Genomic DNA, 26,208 nt, shown 5'->3' with positions numbered 1-26,208 from the left:
TTCCAGTTTCTTTTTCTAATTACAGACAGCCCCTCCAGCCACAAGCAATGGCTGGTCCCCCGTCTGTCTGCTTCAAAACAGAGAAAGATATGAGCTCAGGATTACAGCATGGGTTATTTTCTTCCCTAAAAATCAGAGCTCTCTGGTCTCTTTCTTGCCACCATGGCTCAATCCATTGTACTAAGCTCACCAGCTAGGGCTGTCCCAAATTCCTAGAGGTTTTAGCACAGGTCTGCCCGTGCTTTGTAGTGCTCTTTGGAGCTGCCCAATACACCAGCTGCCAGAGCAACACCTCTTCACGCCTCTCAGCAGCATGGTAGCAGCAAGTGCTATTTCCACAGTCCTGCACAGTAGCGGTGCTCAGGGCTGTGGTAGCAATGTGAGATCCTGGGCTGTGTGCCCAGCATCAATCCAGAGGTTTACTCTTTTCAAGCCTAACACTCTGTTGGAGTATCAAATACAAGCTCCCGAGGGCACAACAAAGTATGAAGGGACACACTGAGCATAGAAAGAGGCACGGCATGAGCCCACGGTCTCAACACCAAGGGCAGAAAGAACTACACACATCTGGGCAAGCAGATGTGACCCACAGGTTTGTTCCTCAGCTTGACAGGAATTTTGACAACTGTTTTTCCCAGCACTGTAGGGAAATGGCAGGCACTTTCCTCCCCTTGGTATTGAGGTGTGCTGTGTTTTCCTTTTAAATGAAGTTTATTACTCACTCATCCAGGGTTAGTCCTGGAAGCATGTATGCCATCTGTTGCTAGCATATCTAAAATTTATCTCAGAAAAGCTCTCTAGAAAAAAAGCCTATTAACCCCCTCCAAGAAAACCTAGCATGACAGCACCCAAGGAGGCTTATATAGTACAGTGCATGTTCATCCAGGAGTAGATTTGCTGGTTCCATTGAAGAGCAAACGGCAACCATACTGGCAGCTATAATGGTGACATTAATACATACATTAATCTAGGACCTCTACTTCTAAACTGACTCATATCAGCATGTTTCCACTGTTAAACCAGTTATTTATCATCATCACCATCAAGTGTGTAAGGGGGAAGCAATTCAATTCTATGCAGTTATTAGATTTCTGGCTACATCCAGACACAAAGTACAGCAACACTCTTTGGCACCAACTTCATGTTTTATCCTTTAATACAAGCCAATGAATAATCCTCTAAAAGAGCAGAGGTGGAAACGCCCTTCATGGAAGAGCTAGCCAAATCCTCCAGTCGGAGGCAAGAAGAGATGATTATCAGTGATCATCATATGAAAAAATATTGCCTGTCTCCTGGCACCATGTAGCCATTGCTGGGTGTGGCTAACTCCACCTGTGATCTAAATACCATGTCACCTTATTAAATTTGGTTAATTTCAGAATTCCTCAGCACGGGATATGTACTGCATGCAGGCTCTATGGACACTGCTAAAACAGAAGCAGCAGAATAGCAGCATTCCCTGCAAACACAAAATTCAGAAAATTAAATGCCTCTGTTGACAAGTCTGTGCCCAACAGAGTCTGGCAGATTATATTTAACAAAATCTGGATCTAAAGATGTTCAACAACCCTACCAAAAAATAATAATAATAACAATAATCACTGCCACTTACTTAAAAAAAGAGAAGACAGTCGCTACAGGAAAAAGTGCGGACAGGGAACTTGACCTTCATGCGTCACCAGATTTCAGAGGGTCATATACATGGGAAAAACTAATCTGTAAACACAAAGTTTAAAGGATTTTGCCTGCAAAAATCACAGAGCTGGGTAGGAAAAGAACGGGAGTGGTTTATTTCAATTCCTGCCTTCTATTTCTGTCCATTAATTACGTCAAGAAAACCACCAAATGAACCAGAGACATTCAATTTGTTTCCTATTGCCATTAGGCATGTTAAAATCCCCAAACATAACAGCTTCCACATGCTTAACTACACAGATCTGAACATCCAGTGTTTTCTCCACATCAGTTGAAGATAGTGATAATGTTTGTCATGTGCAGTTTTGGGGACTTTGGGACACTGTGAACCTCAGGATGAGGACAGGTAATATCACAGTGGAGCTGCCCACTATTCCAAAATCTATAAATAAAACCCAACACTAGAAGAATTCCCCATAATCATTACAAAGATTTCTAGTTCAACAACTAAGTTGTTCATGGCCTTCAGGGGCTAAGGGGATTTAAGTATGAGATGGTAGAAACAAACTAGGAGAAGCATCAGCCTTTCCAGCTGAAAGCTCTGCATTCCCATCCAAGGATAGAGCTGAAGCTCCGTGTGAGAGGTCGTTCACGTTTTCATGCAGAACTCCAGGGCTGTGTGCTTTGACATCTTGGGGTCTCTGTTATAGGGAAACCTCATCTGGGCTCTGCTCCACATCCTACCCTGTTCCATAATGCCTAATGCCACTCACTCACAGCTGTTCCTGACTCTGGGATGGGAGCTACATGTACCAGGGGCACCACACTGTGTTAAACAGTCCATCCACAGCCATCATTTTAAGAGAAATGCCTGTAGCACATCATCCTCCTTACCTCTCAGTGAGGGAGACTCCTATGTGGAACAAGCGATGAAGAGGAAAAACCTTTGAAGTGACATTTAAGTATGAAGAGGCCTTTCAGGAACTCCTCATTCCCCGGCAGAATCACAAAAATCAAACATCCAGGACAAGCAGCTCCATGGGCCCAGCACAAAGTCCCTCGTTCTGCTCTAGACTTTGTGGTTTACCTCCGACAGCCATGGACCTGTGTCCCCAAGGACCAGCATGACCCTGGTTACCCAGCCCCAGGCTCTCAGGACGTGAAGAGCAGTACTGACCTGTGGGCGAGGGATTAATCTCATCTGCTCTTTTCAGGGGCTACTTTTGCACCTCCTGGAGGTGCGACTCCACCGCAATGCTGTCCCTAAGAATAGTGCTCATAGCACCACGGTTACACTAGTCCAGATCTGGCGGATGAGCTGTTACTTCGGGGGTGTTTTCAGATGCCTGCCTCTGACGTCAGGCTGCGGGCAAGCGCTTGGCAGATGGCTCCTACCTGTGTTCGCAGAGCAAACAGAAAGTCATCTCCTTGAAATAAGAGACACTGCGGATTTGTGGTCGTATTGCAGCGGCTAAAGGGGGATGCCCAGAAAAAGCAGGGTATGGCAAGGCATAATCCATCTGAGTTTGTCCCCCTAACTCAGTCCTATATGAGTTTCTAGCAGCTGGACAACATGGCCCAAAGCAAATCTTAGAGAAAACTTGGCTGTTCATCAGGAAGGTGTGCCACAACACCTGGTAATTCACTGGCACCCGTGTAGCACGGGGTATACAGACCGACAAAGCAGCTGAGAAACACAAACGGCCTTCCCAGGTGCTCAGATAAAGCCTTGCAAGGAGATGGCAGGAGGGCGATTCAGCGGCATGCTGTCCACCTGCAGTAGGGCAGTTTGGAAGCACACAGCTGCCATATGCAGAAACATGACATAGTACTGTGAATGTGCTCAAGGACTTGTTTAATAAACCCGTGGAACAGGGCACGTGGTGATACTGAGGCTTTGTTTTCATAGGCAGTACGGGATAGCCATATGAGACCTGTTTTAAGCCTAGGAAGCTCACTGCCTCATCCCCCAAAGTGGGCAGCAGCCCCAGCTCAACATGACTGAGAAAGGCCCACTGGAAGGCAATGGGGTTACCTGGTGCCTGAAAAGATCTCATCCTGACTCTTGGAAGAAAAGGATTGGCCTAACACCAGAAATTGAAAGATTCATATCCATCCCACACCGCTTCTACTCTCTCTTTTTTTTTTTTTAATTTTTTTTTTTTTTAACAGCTTTGGAAATTTCTTATATGTGCAAACCCTTGACCCGCCTTTGCCTCTTGCAACTAATAATAGAGTTCCAGTATCCAATCACACATTCAGTATTCCAGGAAGATCTCTAGGAAAATGCACTCACTGGGCTGAGTTTTCCTTCCTTCTGCCTGCAGCCACCCTGATACAGAGCTGTTAGTCAGTCGCACTGTGGTGAGTATGCATGGGGGCAGAAAGAGGTGGCGTGGCTTGCCAAACCTATTGAGCCCTGCCTCCCAAATGAACCTTGGACTTATGGTGTGGTCTTGTTGTCAGCCCTGTCTCTGGATCGTCTCCCACTACTCCCGACTGGGCTTCCTAAAATGGACCTAAAATGGATCATTACTTAACCTTGACTGGGACTGCAGTACGGACCCTGCAACCAGCCTGCCCCATCCGCTGACCAGGCACTGCAGGTCTGTGCCCCGGTCAGGGAGGACACTGAATGCACTGGGGTCACTCCAGCTCCCAGCTCATCCCCTCTCGTGGGGCTGCTCTGGGACAGTGATTCAGAGGTTGTTTGGATGGATCCAGCCAATGCTTTCCTAAATGCAGAAAGAGCAGGTCACTGCTGCAGGCACTCCTTCAGGAGCTGCTGAGACCACTTTGCACATTATCAGAACACACTCCCTTCAACCTCAGGCATGACAAAGGTGGGAAACATTTGCAGGTTCAAGATGGGATCAGAGGCAGACATTGCTGCCTTCCTGACCACATACCAGCAAGGTCCCTGCGGATAACCCTCTGGGCATCCTTCTCAGACTGAAGCATGCAAGCACAGAGGGTGGAGCAGTCTGAGCCCACTGCCCCAGCTCCTTCCTCTCCCATGAAATTTCAAAGAAATAACCCAGCTGCCCCTCCAGCCCAGGGTAATGTGTATTGGCCATAGGAAGTTATATACATCCCCTCTATTTCACTGGAGAATTCATTAGGTGACCAGGGGAAACAAAAAGAGCGCAAGCAGCCCCCTCGCTGCTGGCCCTGCAGAAAGGATGCTGGTTTGACCCTAGATCCTGAACCAAGATGAAACTTGTCATTGACTCATGGGCCCTGCATTTCCTCTCCTATTGTCTGCAATCCAATTTCAAAGTTGTTTTCGCAGCCCTTCATGACGTCCCAGTGCAGCTGTGCTGAATTCCAATGTGAAAGCGAAGAAATAAAAGGGAGTTGGAATCAAAGCAAATATTAAAACCCTTCAGAAGAGATTTTGCTCTCCAGAATTTCCATGGACAGAGAGGTGCAGGGCTGGCCCACTGCGGTGGGTCTGTGCTGATGCGTTCCCCACGGTGGTAGTGCTGGGGACAGTGCAGCCAGGCTGAATCACCTCAGACAGGAATCGTGATAAATCCATTTAAATCTCACTGGAACACACCTGGCACCCTGCTTTTCACTTCATTTTGGTCATTATGCAGGCAAATCTCCTACAGAAGCCCGGAAGGATCTGTCTGCCTGAGGTGTGAATAAATACAGGATTAAGACTTGACTTTTCAATTTTGCAGACCCATATTGAGTCCATTTCTGTGCCGCACTAAGTGCCTTTCCATGTCACTTGTTCACGCTTCGATTCTGACTCATTCCAAACTAATTTTGTGAACTGGTGGGCAGTTCGTACCTTCACACTCAGCCCTTCCAGTTAACTGCACAGCACTTTGTTCTAAAGTTTGGTTTATTTTTTTAAGCTACTGTGTTCTTGCTGTGCAGGATAAAGCCAAGAATGGGGCTGCATCAGTCTGAGAGCTCAAGTTTCATCTTCAGTCTTCACACCAAGTCCAAATAAATCCTGACCTACCCAAGTACTACCAGAGTCACTGCTAGAAGCTGCTGCCCTTAACCACAGCAAAACTCATCAGAAGGCACGTAAGGGGCATCACCAGGTAAGAAACACTTCCCTCGCCCCTCTCTCAGCTAGCACTGCCTCCATTCACACAGATCAATGAGACCACACCAGTCTTCCATCCCACAGTAGAAAACACTTCACAGCACTCTGCATGGACAGGCCTTCATGTCCTCCTCTGAAACTGTCTCTCTGCCTCTGTGTTAATGGGATCTCTGCCATGTGTAGCTCCTATCCTCTTCTTTAACCATCAGCTTCCTGCACCATCCAACCCCTCGCGTTGTTTTTTGATGAACTGAGGGAGCAAAGCTGCCCTCTGGATCCTCCTGCAGGTCCATGTGTGATCTGGACGTGCCCTTGCATGAATTGGCAAGTGCTGCTTTCCGCAGTGCATCGCATTCCTGCAGAGCTGGTTTGAGAGTATTCAGGAGTCTTGCTTCACATCAGGAGACCCAGCCTCCAGAGCTGATGTCACCCTCCATACACAGTTGATTTTTTTTTCCTATTTTTTTTTTTCTCCCCATTTCTTCCTTCACAGATAACCCATAGACTTTGCACCGTGCAGGGAAGATAACAACAACCGACTCGGGGCCAGCACACCACCTCCAGCTGCACATGCCCACTTCCCTGTTCTCACCGAGGAGACAAAGCAGCTCTGTACCTTTGATCCATGCCTACACAAAAGAAACTGTCTTTTTAGTGAAAGGCCCAAACCTGTGTGCCAGCTGTGACATACAGCCTGGCACAGCAATACACTACACCTCTGTTTGCATTTCCCTTTCTTCTCCGCACTGACCTTTCTCAGCAGCTGCCTCACCCTGAAGAAACATTTACTGCCTCACCTAGCTTTGTTACAAGAACCTGTTCTATAGGTTTTATGGCTTACATGGCTTTAAGTTACCAAGTAAAATAAACCCCATCCCTGTGGCTTTCACTGTATAAAACACTTTCTAAGGTTTGTTGTATTTCTGTTTCCTTCTAGTTTCTATCCAATATCCCTTATATTCAAGTGCAATAACTCAGCACATCCTCCCTTCTGTCTTGAGAGAAGACAAGACTCCTGGGCACAAGGACAAGGGCTAACTGTCCTCACTGTGGGACTGAGAGCTGGAGGACTGCTCTTCTCCTCCTGGCCCCTCTGATCATCCTGCCCACTTGTGCAGATTCTCCTGGCCCGAAAAGCTGAGCACCACCACGAAACAAGGAGAGCACAAACACTTCTGTGGTTTGTATATGTCAGATTAAACATATACAAGTGCGAACACATCTTGAGGAGGGAGGACCTCAGCTGCAGGAGACGGAAATTGCTCCATCCACGAAATGCCAGCATGCTGAGAGCCAATTGAACCTAACATCTGCTGGACCTGAGCACCCCAGGGCAGGGTCTGGAGTCCGGATGGTCTTGGTCCTTCCTGCTGAACCAGAACCTAGTGCTCAGCAGTGTGACCCCACAGCAATCACAGAAATCTGAATCTGGAAGGGGCCCGGATTTGACCCTTCTGATGGACTACAGCACTGCTAGAGTACAATGCATATGCCAAAGCAATGGGAGCTTCTCTCTTTTGGCCATTTCCAGATGTAACCACAGGACCTAAATGAATTTATGAGCATGGTTAGTAACTGTCATGCACCATGGCAATGTGATTTTAGTAAGTGGAACTTTTGTCAAGACTTATTGGAAATAAGCAGCCCAGGACATGATGTTCAGCCCTGTACAGTATTGGCAGTGCTTGCATCATCATAAAGCATTTTTGTACTTCATGACCCACCCACCTACCTACTCAGGATTTGGCTCTTTCTGGACAGTTTTCTAAAATTTTTAAGCCTCATTCTACACCAGACTCAAGAAATCATGAGCCATAGCTGACTAAAATGAGGGGTATGATTACTGAAACTCGCAGCCAAGGTTTAACAGATTATATTGAGCTGGCTTTTTGGCTGCCTGTGCTTTCACACCTAATTAATAGACTCTTATGGAAACTATCCAGAGCTCTCACAGTCCTCACCTTGATTTTGGTTATTTGCAAACCCTTGGGCATGTAAGCAATCAGCTGGGAAGCAGTGGCATGCAGTTAGCTTTATGAATGGCTTTTCACAAAAATTGACTCAGCACCAGAAGAGTTGCTTGCTCTCTCTGCCCTGACCTCATTGTACATCTCCCTCTTGCTTCCCTGCCCCACTGCTGCCCATAGTCCACATTCCAATCATCCCATGAAAGATCCAAAATCCACACATAGAGGCAATGCCCACCCCAGCACTGGAACAGCAGGTTCTATGCAAATCAAATGCACTTTCCCAGTCCTAAATCACCAGGCTTGATAAAGCATTTGTGCTGCATAGTCCTTTACATATACTAAGCACAACATATTTCATATTCGGGATACATGCAGCAGCTCTGTGCCTAGGAACTCTCTAACCTGTGTAGTTCATGGATGAGAGGTGATTACTGAAGAGCATCCAGTTCATGTTGCAACAGATCAGCTACATTAGAGATTTTAAGTCAAACCTGTGGCAAGTCAAAATTTCTATCTCACAAGAAATCACACTATTCTGAAATGTCGAGTGTTTCCAGTTACGAAATTACCAAGCAAACATCCGCAATGTTCCTAAAACAAAACACGATTCAAAGGAGCTCCTGAGTAAAGCTGAAGGATGAATTTCACCTCTGGAATTCAGATATGCAGAGGACAAAAATTCACAAAATTCATTTCAGTATCAGTTGGCAGCTGCAAATGTGTTGATTGCCCAACCAAGGAGGTGACCCTGCAGCCAGGCAGTACAGGTCTACCGTCTGGGCCAGCCCTCCTCTGCACAAAGGGACAGCAAATGGCCCCCTCTGGAAATCCAGCTCAGTAAATCAGAGCCTGGCAGACCTCGGTGACCGCCAGCCCATGCCATGGTACGTCTTGGAGGCACAGATTTCATGGCACAACGGTAACCCAACAAGGCTGCTAAGGAGCTGGAAATAAAAGCTGGCAGGAAGCCACGAAGGCCAGACTCAAAACCTTCCTGACAGAGAGGATTTTGCTGTGAGAGCTGAGGAACTGACACATTTCCTTTCATGTTTTACTTTAAATGAAGCCACATTTCCAACAGAAATCTCCCCCCATGTTCCGTTATTGAAAGACCTTGGAGCCTGATCCTGCAAACACTTGGCTGACAAACAATTTTCTGGAAGTGTAGAAAGCCACTGCATTGTGCTCCTCCAGCATTAGGCCTCCTTTGACTGCCCATTCTCAGGGCTGACTCCAAAGACAGAGCTGCCCGTGAGTGACTCAGAAATGAACCATCTTTCTGACGTGCTCCCTGGCACATCTACCCCTCCATCTCACCACAGGGCACAGCAAAAATCTTTGCCCAAGTCTTTCTGGTAAGCCCAGGGAATTAATCCTCTTCCCTAAGTGTAGGCTTAAACCCATTGCTTGTGGAGTCACAGCCAGAACTCACTCATGTCGTGTCCTTGAAACATCGAAATGAACACGAAGGGAGAGCGCCTTGTAGTGAGAAGACACGAAACAGATGCAGCAGCATCTGTCACTGCATCTGCACAGAGCAACATATGCTGGTTACTTACAGCATATTCAAACTGCAGGTTAAAATCCCGTTTGTTTGCTTGAAGGTGTCTCTCTTCCTCTGCAAAGAAGAAGAAACAAATCAGATGTGTTTGAAGGTAGGCAGAATCAATACCGGCACAAATGAATCATCAGAAAAATCAAGCAGAGCTGTCAATGGGAATCTGTACTCTGTGCTGAATGTCCCATGTCAGGGAATTGAAGCTGCTGGTGGCACTGATAAAGCAGTGGTTTAACAAGTTGTTCACCTTCTCTTGGGCAGGAATCACCATTCAACTAGTGCTGATCAATATGAATGACATGAGATGAAGCCCTGCTTCATCTCCTCCCCTTGAAGCCTCTAGAGCTGTTGCCATGAGCCTACTGTTGGCGCCCTTCCCCCAGTACATCCTTGAATCATCCCACCACAGCTATCCTGAAATAAAAAAATACTGGAAGGGGTTTCAAGGGGTCACCAAATCTACCCTCTACCTCAAGGGATGGTCGTGGCTGTCAATCTCAGTAAATGCCCTAAAACACTGCAGTGATGGCTATTGTTTTGACTGCCTCTTCCAGGACTGCAGTGTCCTTCCCAGGGGGAAAGTTTTTTTCCCACTAACGTAAAACTCATTATTTCAATTTAAACAAATTGTATCTTGTCCTGTGATGATCAAAGGTGCTCTTTCTGCTTCCCGTCATTTCCTTGTACTACTTGCCAAGGACACAGAGCCCAGATGACTTTGTTATGTAGTGAAGGCTGCTAAGCCTTGCTGTAGTTTACTCTTTGGAAGAAAAGGCAATTCATTTCTTTAGTCACTTCTTAACATGTTAATCTCTCAGAAGTGGCATCATTCTTGATGCTCCCCAGTGGGTTTCCCAGCTTGTTCACCTCATTCTGGAAGCACAGCACCCAAAAAGAGCCTTAGTTTGCAGCTGGGGCTTACCAAAGCTGACAGGAGTACAAGGAACACTCCAACTATCTTAGTGACAACAAATATTTAAATGGAAAATCTCCTAGAAGTAATTTAAAATAATATCCTTTTGCACCACCAGCACTTGGATGACAGTGTGCCAGAATAAAATCCATTTTGGCAGATCCTTTCTGGCAGAGCTGATGCCTCATCAGGCAATACAAAACTTTCATTTGTCCTTATTGAACTGCATCCAATTTTTTTCAGACTATGTCTTCAGTTAGTCAATTCTAATCCTATCTTTCGGTGTGCTCGTAGTTCCTGCCAGGGTGGTACCATATGCAGATTTACTAAGTGTGTGCTTTATTCTGCCAGACAAGATGGAAAATATAATACTGAATACCAGATCCGGGATACATCTATGATGACACTCTTGAGTTTCATTACCAGTCATTGATAACTACTCTCAGCGTCTGAAAATAATAATAATAATAATAATAAGGTTTGGCACTCACTCTACAGTGATTTTATCTTGAGCATCTCTCTCCAGTTTACTTGTAAAAGCGCTAAAGTGACAGCCAGGACACATAACAGCTATCTAAGGCTTTTTCACTAGCCCTCAGGCTACCACTAACATAGAATTAATTTGGGTTTGATGTAGTTTTTCTGGACTGCTGGCTGTTAATTATCTCTTCCCCCACACACTTCTAGTTACTTTGAAGTGGTTTGTTTGACTCTTTCAACCTTTACCCAAGAAGTGAGGCCTATATATCTGTAATCACTCAGCTTTTCTTTTTCCTTTGTTTCAAGGTAGGTGCTATGCTTGCTCTTTTCCCAGTCTTAGGAACCTTTCCTGTCTGTGCTCCACAAACTCCCTAAGGCAGCAGTGCTCCAGGCCAGTTTCTACCTTACTCAGCTGACCCATTCTTTCTATGTTCCAGCCCCAAAGTTCTCCCTTTCTCCTCTGTTGATGGCAACTAATGTGTGAGATGCCTGATAAAAGAAAAAATATATGTATCAGATTTCTTAGCGTGATTTGCTGATTTTTTTTTTCACTGTATGGCAGACATAAATCTTCTTTGATCTTCCACCTACTAGAAGGGTTACTAAAACCCAGAGAAACCAATCTTTACAGAACAAATTGTATTGTCCTTTACATCCTTGCTAACTCTTTCTCACTTTGGGCCTTTGCCACAAGAGTTTGTGCTGGATAAAACAACCTGCTGTGCTCCTTCTAGAGGCATCCTGCCTGTTCAGTCTGAGGTGACTGAACAGCTTGTGATTCCACCACTTCATTCACCCTCCTGAGCCTCTCCGAAACATGATAGCTTACACTTCTGACCTTAATACCAAATATCCAAGGAAATGACTTTAATTCTCCCCCATCTCAGATTTCTTTCCCATGAGATATGAGTGACTAGTTCTTCATATTTACCAATAACTCCATTCCTGAAGACTGCTTTGCTCTTGTCGCTTTTGCTCAAGCATCATGCTATCATTTTAGCATCATTCCCATTCACACTGCCTTCTGCTCTCACATGCCCAGTCAGCTCCTCCCTGTTGACGGGAATCAGTTCTGGAACAACTTCCTCCCTACCTGCAAAAAATTTTCCACCTCTGCACCAAAAGGTCGGGCCAGTTCACCCCCCAAGCAAGCCAAACATGTTGTATTCCCCTCTGCTCCTTCCCATAATTGTAATTCGTTGTTTACCACCATGCCCTATCTTTCAGAAAATTAGATTAACTTCTCACAAGGACTGCCCTTCTTGGTGTGCTATGCCTGTGTTCCTTACCCGTGCATATCATTACTCAGAGATCTGTGATTTGCTCATCTCTTTCTCCACACTGGATCTCAGAGCACATGAACATAGATGGAAAACATCTCTTCCCCTGCCACCTCTGTTACCCTTCCAGAATAAGCTTTATTCTTTTCTATTAATATTCCAGCCTCATGAGTTCCAGCACGTGTCTATTATACCTATTAAATGATGTATTAAGACATCTAGTTCTTCCTGTTTATTCGGTCCTGCATTAGCAAGTGCCTAAGCTATTCAGGGCATTGAACTGCTGCTATCCTTCCTCCTTTCCCTCCAGTAACTTTATAAATAACACCATTTCCCTAATTTTTAAGCCCTTTTACAGATCACCAGTGTTTGTCTCTGCCTATGGGCTGTTTTCATCAAGCCCTCTAATTACTAATTTAAGGCCTCTTTACTAGGTTAGCAGGTAAATGTGCTTTTCCTTTTCTTCAGGAGCATCTAGCTGTGTCAAGCATTTTTGAAACATCTCCCATATGTTCTGACTGGGTGATTCAGATCAACACAGAGACTTCATTTGAGATCCTGAAAATGCTTAATCTTGAACTGCTTTCCTCGGACACATTTCTCTGCTTCTACAACAGGAAAAACAAGATGCAGGGAGATCAGAGTAACCTGTCCAGAGTTCCAGAGGAAAGCAAAACTCCAGTGGTCCATGCTGGCATGGCTTCGCTTATTATATTATGCCCCCTTTCAGGAATTTACTTGAGAGTAACTGCTGTTATCAACATAGATGACAGATAAAGGTACTTGTTAAAACCAGGTCTGCCCAGGTGTTGCCCCAGATGGATCTACAGAAACCCATGATGGACAGAGGCACAAAGACATCCAGAACTGCTCCTCTAAGCTGGAGCCCTGTGGGTATTTACTCCCATCCTATGACACAAGCAATGGCACGTGGCAGAGCCTCAGGGTACCCGAGAAACTTCTGAGAGGCTCTTCTGTTCTCGATGACCACCTCTTCTTTGTAGGCAGGGCAGTCCTCTCTGTACAGCCAGGGGAGAGACTGGGAAGATGGATTTTGGGCGCTCCCAGAAAGTAGCCTGGCTTCTCACCAAGGTGATTGATGCCCTCCCCAAGAGGAATGGATTGTATGCCAGACAAACAGCTGCCAGCAGCTTAGGGATGGCACAGAAATACCAAGCAGTGGGACTGGGAAACACAACAGCACATGAAACTTGCTCAGGGCACTGCTCTCCTGGTAGGACAGTGCCTCAGGGCAGGTTTTCAGAGACTAACCCACTTCTGAAGGCCTCAGATAGCCATAAGCCTACTTCAAATGACTGGAAATCCTCTGGCTGGTGATAGCACATCTACCTTGAGTACCAGGACCCCTCACTTTCTGGAGACCATAGCTCTGAGAGGCAGTGTCTCTAAAGGCTAAGATAGAAGGCCAGCTGCTATCAGCAAGATTTTTATCTTCCTTTCTGGATAACAGCCAACACCTTTGCTAAAGCAAGAACAAATTGCAAAGGGTGCCTTGTCTGACAACACCAGCAAGCAGAAATTACTCCCCTGTATCTGCCCTGAAGGAGAACCACCACTGACCACAGGCACAGGACAACACTGCCTCAGTGGTTTTATTTTGTGCCAACAGAGAGGCCCTGCTGCTATCTCCTAAACCACCAGTTTCTCTTATTCTTCTGAAACTGTCCGGGCAGAAATGAAGTCTCTTGCGTGATCATTGGAAATAAAAAGGTAGAGAAACTCTATAATTGCCCCAGCTATTCCTGGAAACTGCAGCTCAGGGTATTTTGGCTGTAGGTGCAAGCACACATGTCTTATCATGTGCTGTTAATTCTAGAAGCATTGAGGAAAAAGGGAGGGGAAAACTGAAAAGCTATCAGAATGGAAGTTTTTCATTTCTTGAAACTTTTTTTTTAAATCTTATCTCTGAGCAACTTGTATTAAACTTTCTGCTTCTGCAAAATGCAGTCACAAATCACTGGAAAGAAGGAATGGGATTTGTGCTCCAAGTTATCATTTCACTGCCACTGAAAACTATTTTAAATTATTCATCAGTGGAAACTCAGTATACATAAGTATGGCTTCGTGCCCAGTTCTTGGTCTAACCACTGAGACCAAGTCACTGGGAAAGTGGCTGTTTTCTCAGGCAGACAGATTTAGGATCTAAACCACAGAATAACATCTGGATTTAATAACATTAAACCCGTGCCAAAAATCATCTATAAATGTAACTGGCCAGCCCACCAGCCTCCTCCGTTTCAGCCTGTTGCACGGAAAAGTCCTGCAAAAGGTTAGATTCAAGATCTGGTCAGAGAGTCTGGAAATTTTCTGCTGGTTTATGTTAAGGAGCATGTGCCAAGAGCAATGCTTTAAACAGGCCATTGGAAAGGGTTTGTAGAGATCAGGTCTCGTGGCTCCGAGGAGCAGGAGGTTAAGATCTGCCTGGTTTTGCCAAGTCATATACAAACTAGGGCCTGATATCTCATGCATGAAACAAACACAGCCCAGCTAGGGGAGTGCCGGGGTAACCGAGCCTGACAACAGAGCTGAAACAACATAAACTCTGTAAAAAATAAATAAATAAAAAATCTCTGCTCCACCCTTTAAAAAAGTGGCTTCAAAAGCAAGAACACTGTGCTGGATCAGCTGCAGAGACTGGCATCCTGGAGCTGGGCTCTTGCCCTCGGCTTGCCTTGCAGAGGGGCTTTTAACAAAGCTGTTAACCTTACCAGTGCCAAGCTGTAGAAGCAGCAGTACTGTTAAGCTGTTATGCTTCCACCATATCTCCTCTCTCCTATACTGTTGTGGCCTCTACTGTGGGGCACCTCATTTTTCCCTGTGTGATCCAGCTTTCAGTGTCACCTCTCAGCGATGGCACAAGTGCCACCTGGCATGCAGCACCCGGGAGATGACCCGTCTCTTACAGGCAGAGCATCCCTAGCCCTTATTTCTGGTCCTTGCTGGACTGTTACTCCACATGCACAATTAACTAAGACCTGCCATGGTTCCTTGACACCTCTGTCCTCCCCCTCAAAAAAAAAAAAAAAAAAGAAAAGAACAGCGGCCATTAAAAAACAACTCCACGGGAGAGGGCAAATCATTACATTAGTACTAGGTAAATAAAATTGCTGCTCCTGGAGAGGTTACTAGGCAAGCTATTAGCCAAATTCTCCTTTCACCTTGAAGCAATAATTGCTCCTTTTTGAGAAAGGACGCATGCAGCAAAGTTCCAAATTTGCAGGTGCTCTACTAGGGCAGAGTCCCCACAGCTAGGTTAAAGACAGCAGGCTTATTTTGTACAGTATATATAATACAATCTCAAATTCAGAACACAGCCGTGCCTCGCTGAGATCAGAGCTGCACTGAGTGAGCTCTACACAAAAACAAAACCAGCAATCTTTACTCATCCAGCCCAGTGTTTTAATAGTGATCAGGGAGGACATGGGTGAAGGGAAGAGTGAGGTGAGGGGTCTGAGCCTCACAGCCTGCAATATCTAACTCATTCAGCTGGCCTGGGACACAGGGAAAAACTGAACCCTCATCACCTGAAAGTCAACCTGATGCTCTGAGCTACCTGGTGGCACAAAACCAAAGCCCATCCCTGGCTGGAAATGCAGCCAGAGTCAGCCACGGTGCAGCCAGTGTGTGTGTGGCTGGAGGAGAGTGAGACCAGGTGGGACGGAAATGGGAAAGGTGAGGATTACAGCCCAGCCCTGCCCAGAGCAGGCACAAGCCCAGCTGCACGGCAAACAAAGGTATTTTTTATTATCGACTCAAAGGAGGGGTTCTCTGGGACTCGGTTTTGTAAAAACGTGTGTTTTTGAAGTGCAGATGTCCCTTCCTCTGCAGAGCCCCTCTGGCTGGAGATGATATATGCTGGCAATCCCATGCATTTTCATCTCTGAAATGGACTAGCTTGTACTGAGTGTGAGGGATTTAATTTAAAAATCCTGAGGCAAGACCATTCAGATACACCACCATAAACGGATTTAGCCTATTCCCTCCTGCCTTCTCCTCCATTATTAAATGAAGATCTTCTTTATCGTATCTTTTTGACTCAGAAGAACTAGAATCCTCCTTCCTCCTGAGGAAATTAAATGCAAGAAACATGCTTTTGTGTTCATGGACTATGTTTCTGTGCCTGGTACAGAGTTCAGCCTGCTGCTAGCACCAAGGGAATGCCATACAGTTTTGCCAGTATAGGTAAAATATTTCATATGATCCTGGACCAGGTATTAATGCAAGATGAATTTTTTACTGGCATTGCTAACATAGGGCTCTCTTAAGAGATGTGCTGAGATGTCTCTATTTTCATATGGCAGATGCAAGGTCTGAAAGTAAAAATTTTTGAGGGTGAACAGGAATTATTTCTGTTTCAAGTCCAGTAAATGTTTAATGTGATGCTAAAGTTCAAGATTAGATCCTGGCCTTTTGTAGAAACAGTATTTGATATTATCACCATAAGGAGAGAGAAAACAAGAAGAAAGGGCTCCAAAAAGATGCCTTGGTTTGCCCAGGATGTACCACACTTGTGGCCAAACAGGACTTCTGGGACACAGGCCTGGAAGAGGTGCTGGATAACCTTACACCAGAAAGTTCTCCTTCTTCTTTTTTTTTTTTTTTTTTTTTTTTTTTTTCTCTGGGATGGGACAGCGGCTGCCTTGCCTCTCCCTTCCTCCTTCTCCTGTGATAATACCAGCTCTGGTTCGTCCTTCCCTTCCTCCTCCCTGCAATGTCTCACCCACCTGCCTTGGCTCTGGGCAAGGGCTGGGGCTCACCAGCTCTCAGGAATGCCTTGCAACAGATTATTTCTCAAGAAGCATCTGCATCATTTCACATTTGTTTTCAGCCTACTTCAGAAGGATAAATAACCACTTTAAAATATTTCTGCAGTGGGAATTCTGTCTTCTTCATTTTGAAAAGCTTTAATTTTGGATATATATATATCTCAATTTGATTTAGATTTTTTTTTTTTTGTAATACTAGTTCAAAATAATTTGACCAATATCATCATGCCAAATAAAGCAGATGAATTAGTCATTTATTTTTATTTTGAAAAAGTAGTCTACCAGTGACTGGCTGGCACATATTATATCCTTTACTAGAAAATAGTATCTCCTAGACATGCTGGTAACACCACAGCTTGACACAATTGCACATGCTGTTAATAACAGCGACGCACAGTTGATAGGAAGTGATGTAAATTCATAAAAATAAATACAGCTCTGAAACAAACTTTGGGAAGTTTTACAATTCACAGTTATTTTTCTAATGGGAAATTAAGTCAAAATAAATATATTTTTCATACTCAGCGCCTGCTGTGGGGAGGTGTTTCCTATTGGAGCTGAATGGGAGTCCCAAAGGCCAGCCAAGCTTCAGGTCCATGGAGCCAGTCTTGGGCTTCCTTCTCCATAGGGAGCTGCTCACCCCTGCTGAGCTCTGCCCAGAGCCTGGTGCACATATCCTGGTGAACCTGTGCTGAAGAACAGGCTGTCCCCAGCAGCAAGAAGGAAAGCCCAGTGCAGCTTTACAAAAGCCCTGTCTCAATTTATGCCCTTCCTCTCCCTCTCACTGTGCCCCTAGGCTGGGCTTATAGAGGCAAAGCTGCAGAAATGACTGCTCTTGCCTTCAAATTGAGAAGCACTGCTTGGTGTGCACCAGGAAAGGAATTTACACCATGTAACTTGCCTAGTTAAACTGGACTTCTCCTGAAAACGCTCTCCTCATTTTGTTTGTACATGGAAACAGCCACGTCTTGCCGAGGAGAAGCAGCAGAGTATCAGTGCTCCTCATGGGAGGAACCCTGAATTTCAGCTGGTGAAGCCTGAGGTAATCCATTCCGTCCTGCAAAAGTCACCGGAGACCTGCGCTAGGGGTATGAGGTTGGTTGCCACCTGGCTTTGGTTTGGGGATGGAAAATAAGCCTTTCATTGGACAGTTCTGTCCTGAGATTCCTCCAGAGGAGGACTAAGGACTCCTCCAAAGACAAAGGTTCCATATACATGTACTACACAGTTGCATTAAAATAGTAGTTCAACCCTGGCATTAACTACAATGAAACATTCTCAAAGAGCAATCACAGCCCCTTGATTTTTTGAGGCTGCAAGGCAAAAGAATTAAAAAATAAAAGGGAGGAAAGAACTCTTTCTGTTCCCTGTTATGGAAGCTCCTCAATCCCTGATCACCTCAGTCTCCCTTATCCTCCTCTGAACTTCTTCCAGTCTGAATTCATTGGTTTTGAACTGGTGATCTAAAGCAGGTAAAATGTGAATACAAATGATCTTTCTCTATAAAACATGTTATTTTATATCTAGGAAGAAATAAGTCTCTTAGACACTTGGTTGAAGATGGGCTGAACACTGCTGTACTAAAACCCAAACACAAGGCCAAGAAAATAATAGATTTTTCCTGATATAGCAACATAATCTTTTTGGTAATCAGAACTACCCCCCTGCAAGTGCAGATGCCCTGGGTAGACAGAGGCTCACAGACAAGCCTGTGTTACCTCACCTCCAAAGCCGATAAGGAGAAAGACCTCAAGTGTGGCAGAGATCCCTCCCTGGGGGCAATCACCACCTCCTCTTATAAGACTATCAGAGCAGCAAATGGTTGGCCCCATCCTAACCCCAGGGCTCACAGACTGCCCTGTGCCAGGGAAGGGGAACAGCAGCACTGCTGCAAAAATAAACCCTTGGGAAAATGTTATTGAGTCTTCTGAGCTCAGAGAGGCTGGAAAAAAAAAAAAAATCTTTTTCATGTCAAAATATGAGTATGGCACTAATCTCTGCATTCATCTGATAGAAGGAGGAATGCCCTGGAAAGGCAAGGTAAAAAGTTTCCCTCTTCACAGCATCTACTGACATGGGTCCAAGGCCAGAGATCACACCCTCATCCCAGGGATGGAGTGATAGATCACAAGATTTGATTCAGTTACCCCTGCTGCAAAGCCCTGGTGCTGATGGAGATGCACGCTTAGGGACTGCAGGGACCTGGCCCTCTGCAAGGACACATGAGTAGCCCTTCTCTTGGGCTTCTTCCTAGCACACATCTCTAGACAGTTTTTTTGCTGGAAACCTTGGTGAGGACTGTGCTGTGCAAGGCATCTGCTCCCAGTCTCCACACCCCTTTGGTTCAGGGTCTGTTTTGGGATGCCAAGTGGAGCTCACAGGGAGGGAGTTGCACGGGCTCTGGTTTCTGTCCCAGGGTTGGTGTTCCCCCTGTGGTCCTGGGCTGCTCTCAGCCTGCACCCCTGTGCTTTGCCCTTCTTCCCACCCCTCATTAAAATGAATACCTGGGCCATTGCAATTAACACATTTCATCATCAAAAGAGTGCATCAGACCACCACATAACTTTCTTCTAGCTTATTTTATAAACTGCTTGGGAGAGCATTATGCATCGCTCCTCCACACCCCCTGTAGGAGATCTACCTAGAAAGGACACCAAAAGCCAGACCATCAGAGCATACAAACTTTGCAGCTTGTTCTGTTTCAGCTGTCCTCCTGTTCACTGGCACAAGGTCTGCAGCACTTCCCCAAGGCAGTATGAAATGCAGGAAAAGCAAACAAAGTGTGTCTTCCTCTGCCTGCTCCATAGGTGTAGGGCATGCTCCCAAACATGCTCACTAGAGCTTGCACTTGTTTTGAATTTACATTCCTTATGTTTCCACCAGTGGCAATGGTATTACCAGACTTCACTCACCTTTCAATTTCTTCTTTCCAAATTTTAATCCAAATAGAGACATCCCCAAGCTTTATTTTAGTCCAACTCCATGGAATTTCTGCAAGACAAAAGAGAAGGCTGTTCAATGTGGGTTTCTATCTCCGCAGCACAACACGATGCCACTTATACACATAATTATGGTGTGTTTTAAATGATAAACCATCTCAGGTCTGCAGGTTGCACTGCATCAATGTGCTACCTTACCTTGGGCATTTTGATCTGTTCATCTCCTGACATGGCACAGAGAAAGGGCCAGGGATGGAGAGTCTAAAAGGAACATTCCTGCTCCTTTGGCCCTATATGAAAAGGAGAAATACCCCCACTGGGCTTGCACCTTCGGTGCAGAGGAACTGGGTGCCTACCCAGCAAGACCAGCCTCCCTGAGGAGGAGGAAGCAGTGGGAAGCACTGGTTTCCTGTACATCTGCTGGTGCTCAATGTGTGCTGGCTCACGCTGCTGTCTGTGGCTGGTCACTCTCATTCATGTTTGGGGTGGACTGGGTTGTATAGCTCTGAACAAAACTTCTCCCCTGCTCACTGCAAGCCTCCTGGCCCCCAAAACAGGCACCAGGAATGCTTTAAGGCACAGGCAGAGGAACTGAGCCTTCAAAAAGTTACATCAAAGTCTGTTGGTAGTGAAACTGTTGGTGTTCCAAGTATTGGACTGTTTGGAGGAGTTTAGTGGTTATGTTGGTGATAACAACATGAAAGACCCCTGAGCATGGGAAAAACCAGCACTGCTTAGCATGCCTGAATCAACATGAATGCTGTATCATTGCTTAACAGGACAGTGGAGCCATGGTGAGATACTTGAGGGAATTGTGATTTATAAGGAGCAAGTTTTCTAGGTGACACAATGAAGAAAAACTTTGATACTGCTTATGTTTCATGGAAAAAAAAATAAAAAAATAAAAAATCTGGATAAAGAACACTGAAAAGAGAGTTCCCAATGACTTGCAGATATGTCACACCATCACAGACAAAACACACCACCTAATTCTGTCTAATTTCAAAGCAGCACTTATTTAAAATCCTATCCTATCTGTGCTAGAGCAAGGCTGTCTAAGGAGAAAAATATAGCAGATAATGGCCATATTTTGGAAACACACAGTTGTGAACGCAGCCCATGCCACTGCCTAAATGCACTCCTGATATATCACTGTTCTGTGACGGAAAGGATGTTAAGGAAAACCCTGCAGCCATTGCACCTGGTGCTCTGAGCAGATATTCCAGCCTGTGATTTCTGTGCAGATAAAACCAGTCTGTGATTCTATGGAGGGGGCTTTAGGCAACCTGATCTAGTGGGAGGTGTCCGTGCCCTCGTCAGGGAGGGGTGCAACTGGGTCTATCTTGAAGGCCCCTTCCTACCCCACAAACTGGGGCTTCCTAGAGCACCGTGAGCTGCAGAGCTGATGGTCAATGGCCCTCCCATGAGGCTGCAAAAGGTTGTCTGGCTGTGAGTATTTGATACAGGTACACTGCTGAACTCTGACTTTGCTGTATTTGCCAAGCATTACAGAAAGACTATCCGCAAGTACCAAACCCCCCCCACCTGCGTGCTCAATTGACAAGGAATATCATTTCAGCAGAGGAAAAAAAAAAAAAAGGATGTTTATATACATGGGGGAGCAGAGAAGAGAAAGAGGCTATCAGACTTCTTGCAGCAGAAATAGCATGAAACAGCCAATGGAGTTCAGATCAGGTCTGCATCTCATAAACCAACACCTGAAGCTTCCTTAAGCTCTGACACATGGGTTTTGTTAATTACTGTGATTTTTAAGTCACCAGTTTCAGGCATGACCTCAGTGTGACAACAAGACTGCAACAATACACTAATTTGTCACAAAGGGCATCTTTAATTCCTTCAGTTTCTCGGTGCATTTGATCAGGATTGCATTCATTGAACATCTTTGCTCAGCAGGAAATTTAAGTTATCATCGTGGACAGATTGATACAGCACAAATATCCCTACAGGCTCACCATCCCCATGAAACTTTATCTTTTAGGGCCAACACAGTGGTAATTTTGCTCTATCCATCTGTACCAATTACCACTTCCCTTGTGTTGTTTCCATCACACAGATTTATTACAGCTGCTTGTTTAGCTAAAGCCCAGGAGTTATGAACCCAAGCTGACCTGATCCTCTGTGCAAAACTCAGTTCCTGGCTTGCCCTAACCACAATGCCACTTGAGAATGTGTCAGTACACAATGGGCACACACGCAATGCCACTGAGGGCACGACACACCCCTATTGTGTGAAGGTGCACCCTTTATTTTCATTCTATTACAAATAATCTTACTTTGCTTCTTTGTTACTGACTCACACATCTAATCCACATGCTCCTTCAGGTAGCAAACCACACACGGGCTGTAGCGTGCCTGTCTGCGAACAGCCTGCTTTGTGCCAGCACTCCTCAACACTTGCAGGTGCCTGTTGGCAGTCCCAGAGGTCACTGGCCTTCTGCTGCAAGCGTGAAAGCAAACCTAAGCAAAAGCCCGTGGTGTTATCCCTTGTGGTGGTGCTCCAGGTCCTGCTCCCGGTGGTGTTAGCTGTCACTAGTCGTGCAGCAAGATGAATTATCTCGCCTGACCCTAGCTCTGCCTATCTTTTAGTCCCAGGTCTTTGTATTGGGGTTCCCAACCAAAACTGCAGGCTCCAAGAACTTCCCACCTGTATCTATCAACAATCTCCCCAAGGCTATATATATATATATATATATGTATATATATATAATTCTTTTTTGCCAGGTTCTAATTGTAATCATAACTCACATCCCTGTTCACTTTTCTTTATGTCTCCCTCTATTTTTTCAAATTTGACATTCAGTTTCCCTTTCAAAACTGTAACAATGGCTCTTCAGACTCTTACTGCTCATGTGCATTGCTTTGGTTTAATTTTCCTTCTTGCTTTCTGGAAAAATGACGTCTCTCTTATGTTTCATTTTTATGCGGCGCAAAGTACTTCTCAAATTTTGGTGGGGCACTTTCGCAGCCTCCTATTCCTGAGTTAACCAAAAACCCATGAAGTATATGAAAACCTTCCTTACTCAGAAGAAAGACAATTTTCTGCTCGCCTTCATTTTGCCTGGCACCAGCTGTTTTCAGATGCAAACTCCTCAAATCTCCTGAAGTTGTCTTCCACTGGCTGGGTCAGACCTGGGTCAGCCCTGGCTGGCTTTTTTGCTGCTCCATTTTCTATTTGATTATTTTCTTTCACTTCTGTTTACTACAGGTACCCCATGCTCAGTGATGAACCGGGGCCCACATTATTTGAGAGAGGTCTTTATTAAGCACGCAGGTCCAGCTCCTCTGCTTAGCAGGACACATATTACTTCCCTGGGTTTCTGTAGCAAACTATAGAAAGCCTAGGACTTCTAATGTAAATAGCAGTCCTTTTCTAGGCTTTTCTTATAGAAAGCCTAGAACTTCTAAGCCTATAGCAAAAAAAAAAAAAAAAAAAAAAAAAAAAAAAAAAAAAAAAGGACATTTAAAACTCTGAATCCCACTTCCTGATTTGTAGACATTCATAAACTACAAGTAAATTATCCCTTCTCACTACAGAAGGCTTTTGTACCTGCAGTGCTCTGCAAACCAACCAGCTATGGCTTACACTTCTGCAAAGACAATCCACCTGCTTTATGGCTGCTGACAGCTCAGCTGTGGGGCTCTGAACACTTTAACATCCATGGTGAGAGAAGCTACTTGTATTGGGCTTGAGCAGGGAGGGGATGCTTTCTTGCAAATCAGGCTCAGCCTATTTAATGCCTGGGAGACAAGAGCCAGAATCCAGACTTGGCTCACAAATGCAGCTGCAGCACTCCTCCTGCACAAGAGGCAGGTGGACATGTGGGATTTGCAGGGACCACAGTCTTATCCAAAACCATGGATCTCTGAAGGGGATTTACCAACTGAACAAAGGCTGGAGCATGCAGTCTGGGGGTGGACGGAGGCACCTCCTGCATCCACGGCAAGGAGTGGAAAAATAAGGAAAGACATGGCACAGCTGTGATGAATGGAGCACAGATGTTGCAGATGGAAAATATGGCTGGTTTCTTGGCCCCATTTCTCTGGGTGTGGCTACACAATACATCAGATTCAATGATAAATATGAACTATGAAATACATGGTGCTTCTGTTCCCATCACCTTGCTCCCAGACTCTGTGAAATGATCCATGGTAAATACAGTCATTTTGGGAAAGGTTATTTTAATCCAGATCAATGGGTGTGGTTGAGTACAGGCTGAAATTCCTGCCCAAACAGTGGCTTTAGCAGATCTGAGGGGCAGCAAATTGCACACTAATACTAGAATGTACCCAGAGTCCAGGGAAAGTAGGCAGGAGAACAAGATTTTTCTAGTCAGTTTTGCCACCATGCACAGTGTGGTATGTATACATTCTAAATAACTGAAATAGCCCCATCCAGGTAAAAATTTAGAATGCATGTCATACCTTCACTCACCGATTTTCCACATCAGGTCAGGTTTTGCACTTGAGCATGGTTTGTAAATTTTTTGTTATTGTTTGCTTTTATCTGTATTTAGCTGATCTAACAATCACAGATATCCACAGGGCTTAGAATTATCTTTTTTTTCTTATGCAAAAGTACTGAATATCACACAAAAAATCCAACAGCTCAGTATATGAGAAGGTACATCCCAAGCACAGGGCTTGGTGACAGGCAGTGTTCAAGACTGCCCATGCTGCCAAGTGGTCTTGGTGGAGCAGTGCTCTTAAACACCATGAGATGAACCAAATCCAAGTCCCCAGGTTTTGAATGCACATCACTGTAAACTGGACTTGGAGGTACAACTGGGAAAATACAAAAGGTTTAAAATGCATTAGGTCCCCAAACTCCCTGTTGTTGTTGTTTTTTGTTTTTTTTCCATGCCCGGGTTGTGCACCTGCTAAGGGGGTGCACAGCATCAGGCAGTAAACCAAGAGGTCACCTTCACTGCTGGGTATCAGAGAGGGACACAAGGTTGGTGCAACGCTTGCTAATGCTCTGGCAACAGCAATGCAGAGGCCTGGCACGCTTGGCATGGCCTGGCCTCGTAATGTGCCACATAAAGCCATGTTTGTAAAGGGCCTCCTTTAAAGGCTTGCTGTGTTAACCCTTTCAGCCAAATTGCTCAAATTTTGGTTCCAAAGAGTATGATGCATTTGCTTTCCCCTTTCTAAAGGGAACACTAAAATTTCAGCTTTTAGAAATAATCAGCACTAATCATCTTTAACATCAATGCACACTAGCATTTGTATTTCTACACTTCGCCTTACATCCCCTTGTGTTTGAACTCCACAAAAACAAATCAGGGAGCACCACGTCTCACACTGCTCCCTGCTCTGCCGGTGGGAAACGCCAAGGGCGACTTGCAGAGCAGGCAACTGAAATGTTTGTTTTTAATCCCAGAATAGCGCTCTTTTAGAACTGAAATGGGACTGGCCTGCATTCAACCACGAATAAGTTTAAGAAACTAAAAATGGTCACTCTTGCCCTCAGGGTTCACAACAAAAACAGTGGCTTGGGTTTAAATCTACTCACTTACTGCACAGGCTTTGAAAGTATCCCTGAAAACTCCCCAGCTCATTAAATACCTGAAGGGGTGTCTGGGATGAGGTGGGCTAGCTATACTTGGGTTCTGTTTGCAGCTGTATGTACAGAAACCCACAAAACTGTGTGCACACCAGAGTGCTGCTACCCCCTCCGCTCAAACGCGCCAACGCAATTAGCTGTAATTGCCGGGAAGCAGCCTCGGTCTGTTATCTGCCACGTTTTAAAGCGACGATCCAATATCCTCCATCTGTCTTCATTAAAGCACTCCTCGCACTGACACCCGAGCAGCCAAAACCTGCTTTCTGGCCCGCTGGGCGCAGCGCTCGGGTTACGGTGGGAGCCGAGCGGAGGGCTGGGGGCAGCGGCAGCCCCTCTCCCCCCGCAGCCTCCCGAACAAAGCAGCTTCCCCGCACGGCTCCGCTCGCTCCACCCCGATGTCGATCGCCTGGGTGAAAAAACTCAGCCCAAAGCACTCCGACTAAGCTTTGCGAAGCTCCGCGGGTGGCAAAAGCGCAAGTTTTCTGCCCCGAAAGCTGGCAGAGGGAAGGGGCGAGTCGAAGGGAAGCGCTCGACCTTACCCTTGAAGGCTTGCAAAAGTCACACCAACAAAGTTGCTGCCCTCCATAGCACTCGCACACGCTCCTCTGGTCTCATTCACACGCAGCTCTGTCCCCTCCCGGGACCAGCAGCTCGGCTCATAGTCGCGGCGAGGACGTTCATCTAAGCAAGAAAAAGCTTCCAGACGCTGCCGGGCATCGTGGGCTCACCTCCCACCCCGCAGGACCTGGAGCAGACCCGCTCTGCCATGCAAAGTCCCGGTAACTAAAACTTACTCTAAGTTCCCTACTTCTTACTTCAGTCACTGGGCTTGGCGCCTTGCCAAATCCTTCCTTTTTTTTTTTTTTTTTTTTTAATTCTGTTTCCTGTAGATAGGGAGAGTGTAGCGGCTCCCTTAAAAATAAAATGCCCAGCACAACGTGCTGTGAAAGACCACAGCAGCAGGAGCACAGAGGGATGGGGCACCCTGCGTGA

At 45.6% G+C, this 26,208-nt stretch overlaps 1 protein-coding gene across 1 annotated transcript in view; it reads right to left on the bottom strand.

Moving 5' to 3' along the window:
- The window catches only part of LOC116501125 (phospholipid-transporting ATPase ID-like), a 68,851-nt gene extending 42,900 nt beyond the window's left edge, over positions 1-25,951 (bottom strand). The window contains exons 1-3 of the mRNA XM_032206541.1: positions 25,755-25,951; positions 19,605-19,683; positions 9,234-9,292 (exon numbers count right to left, since the gene is read on the bottom strand). Coding sequence (XP_032062432.1) covers positions 9,234-9,292; positions 19,605-19,647 — 102 coding nt within the window. The 5' untranslated portion in view covers positions 19,648-19,683; positions 25,755-25,951. The remainder of the gene's footprint in view (positions 1-9,233; positions 9,293-19,604; positions 19,684-25,754) is intronic.
- Between the last annotated feature and the right edge of the window lie 257 nt (positions 25,952-26,208).

Source organism: Aythya fuligula, chromosome Z (genome assembly GCF_009819795.1).
Source record: "Aythya fuligula isolate bAytFul2 chromosome Z, bAytFul2.pri, whole genome shotgun sequence".
Classification (NCBI taxonomy): Eukaryota; Metazoa; Chordata; class Aves; order Anseriformes; family Anatidae; genus Aythya; species Aythya fuligula.
Note: the sequence above shows the minus strand (reverse complement) of the source record. Positions and strands in the feature narration are given on the sequence as shown.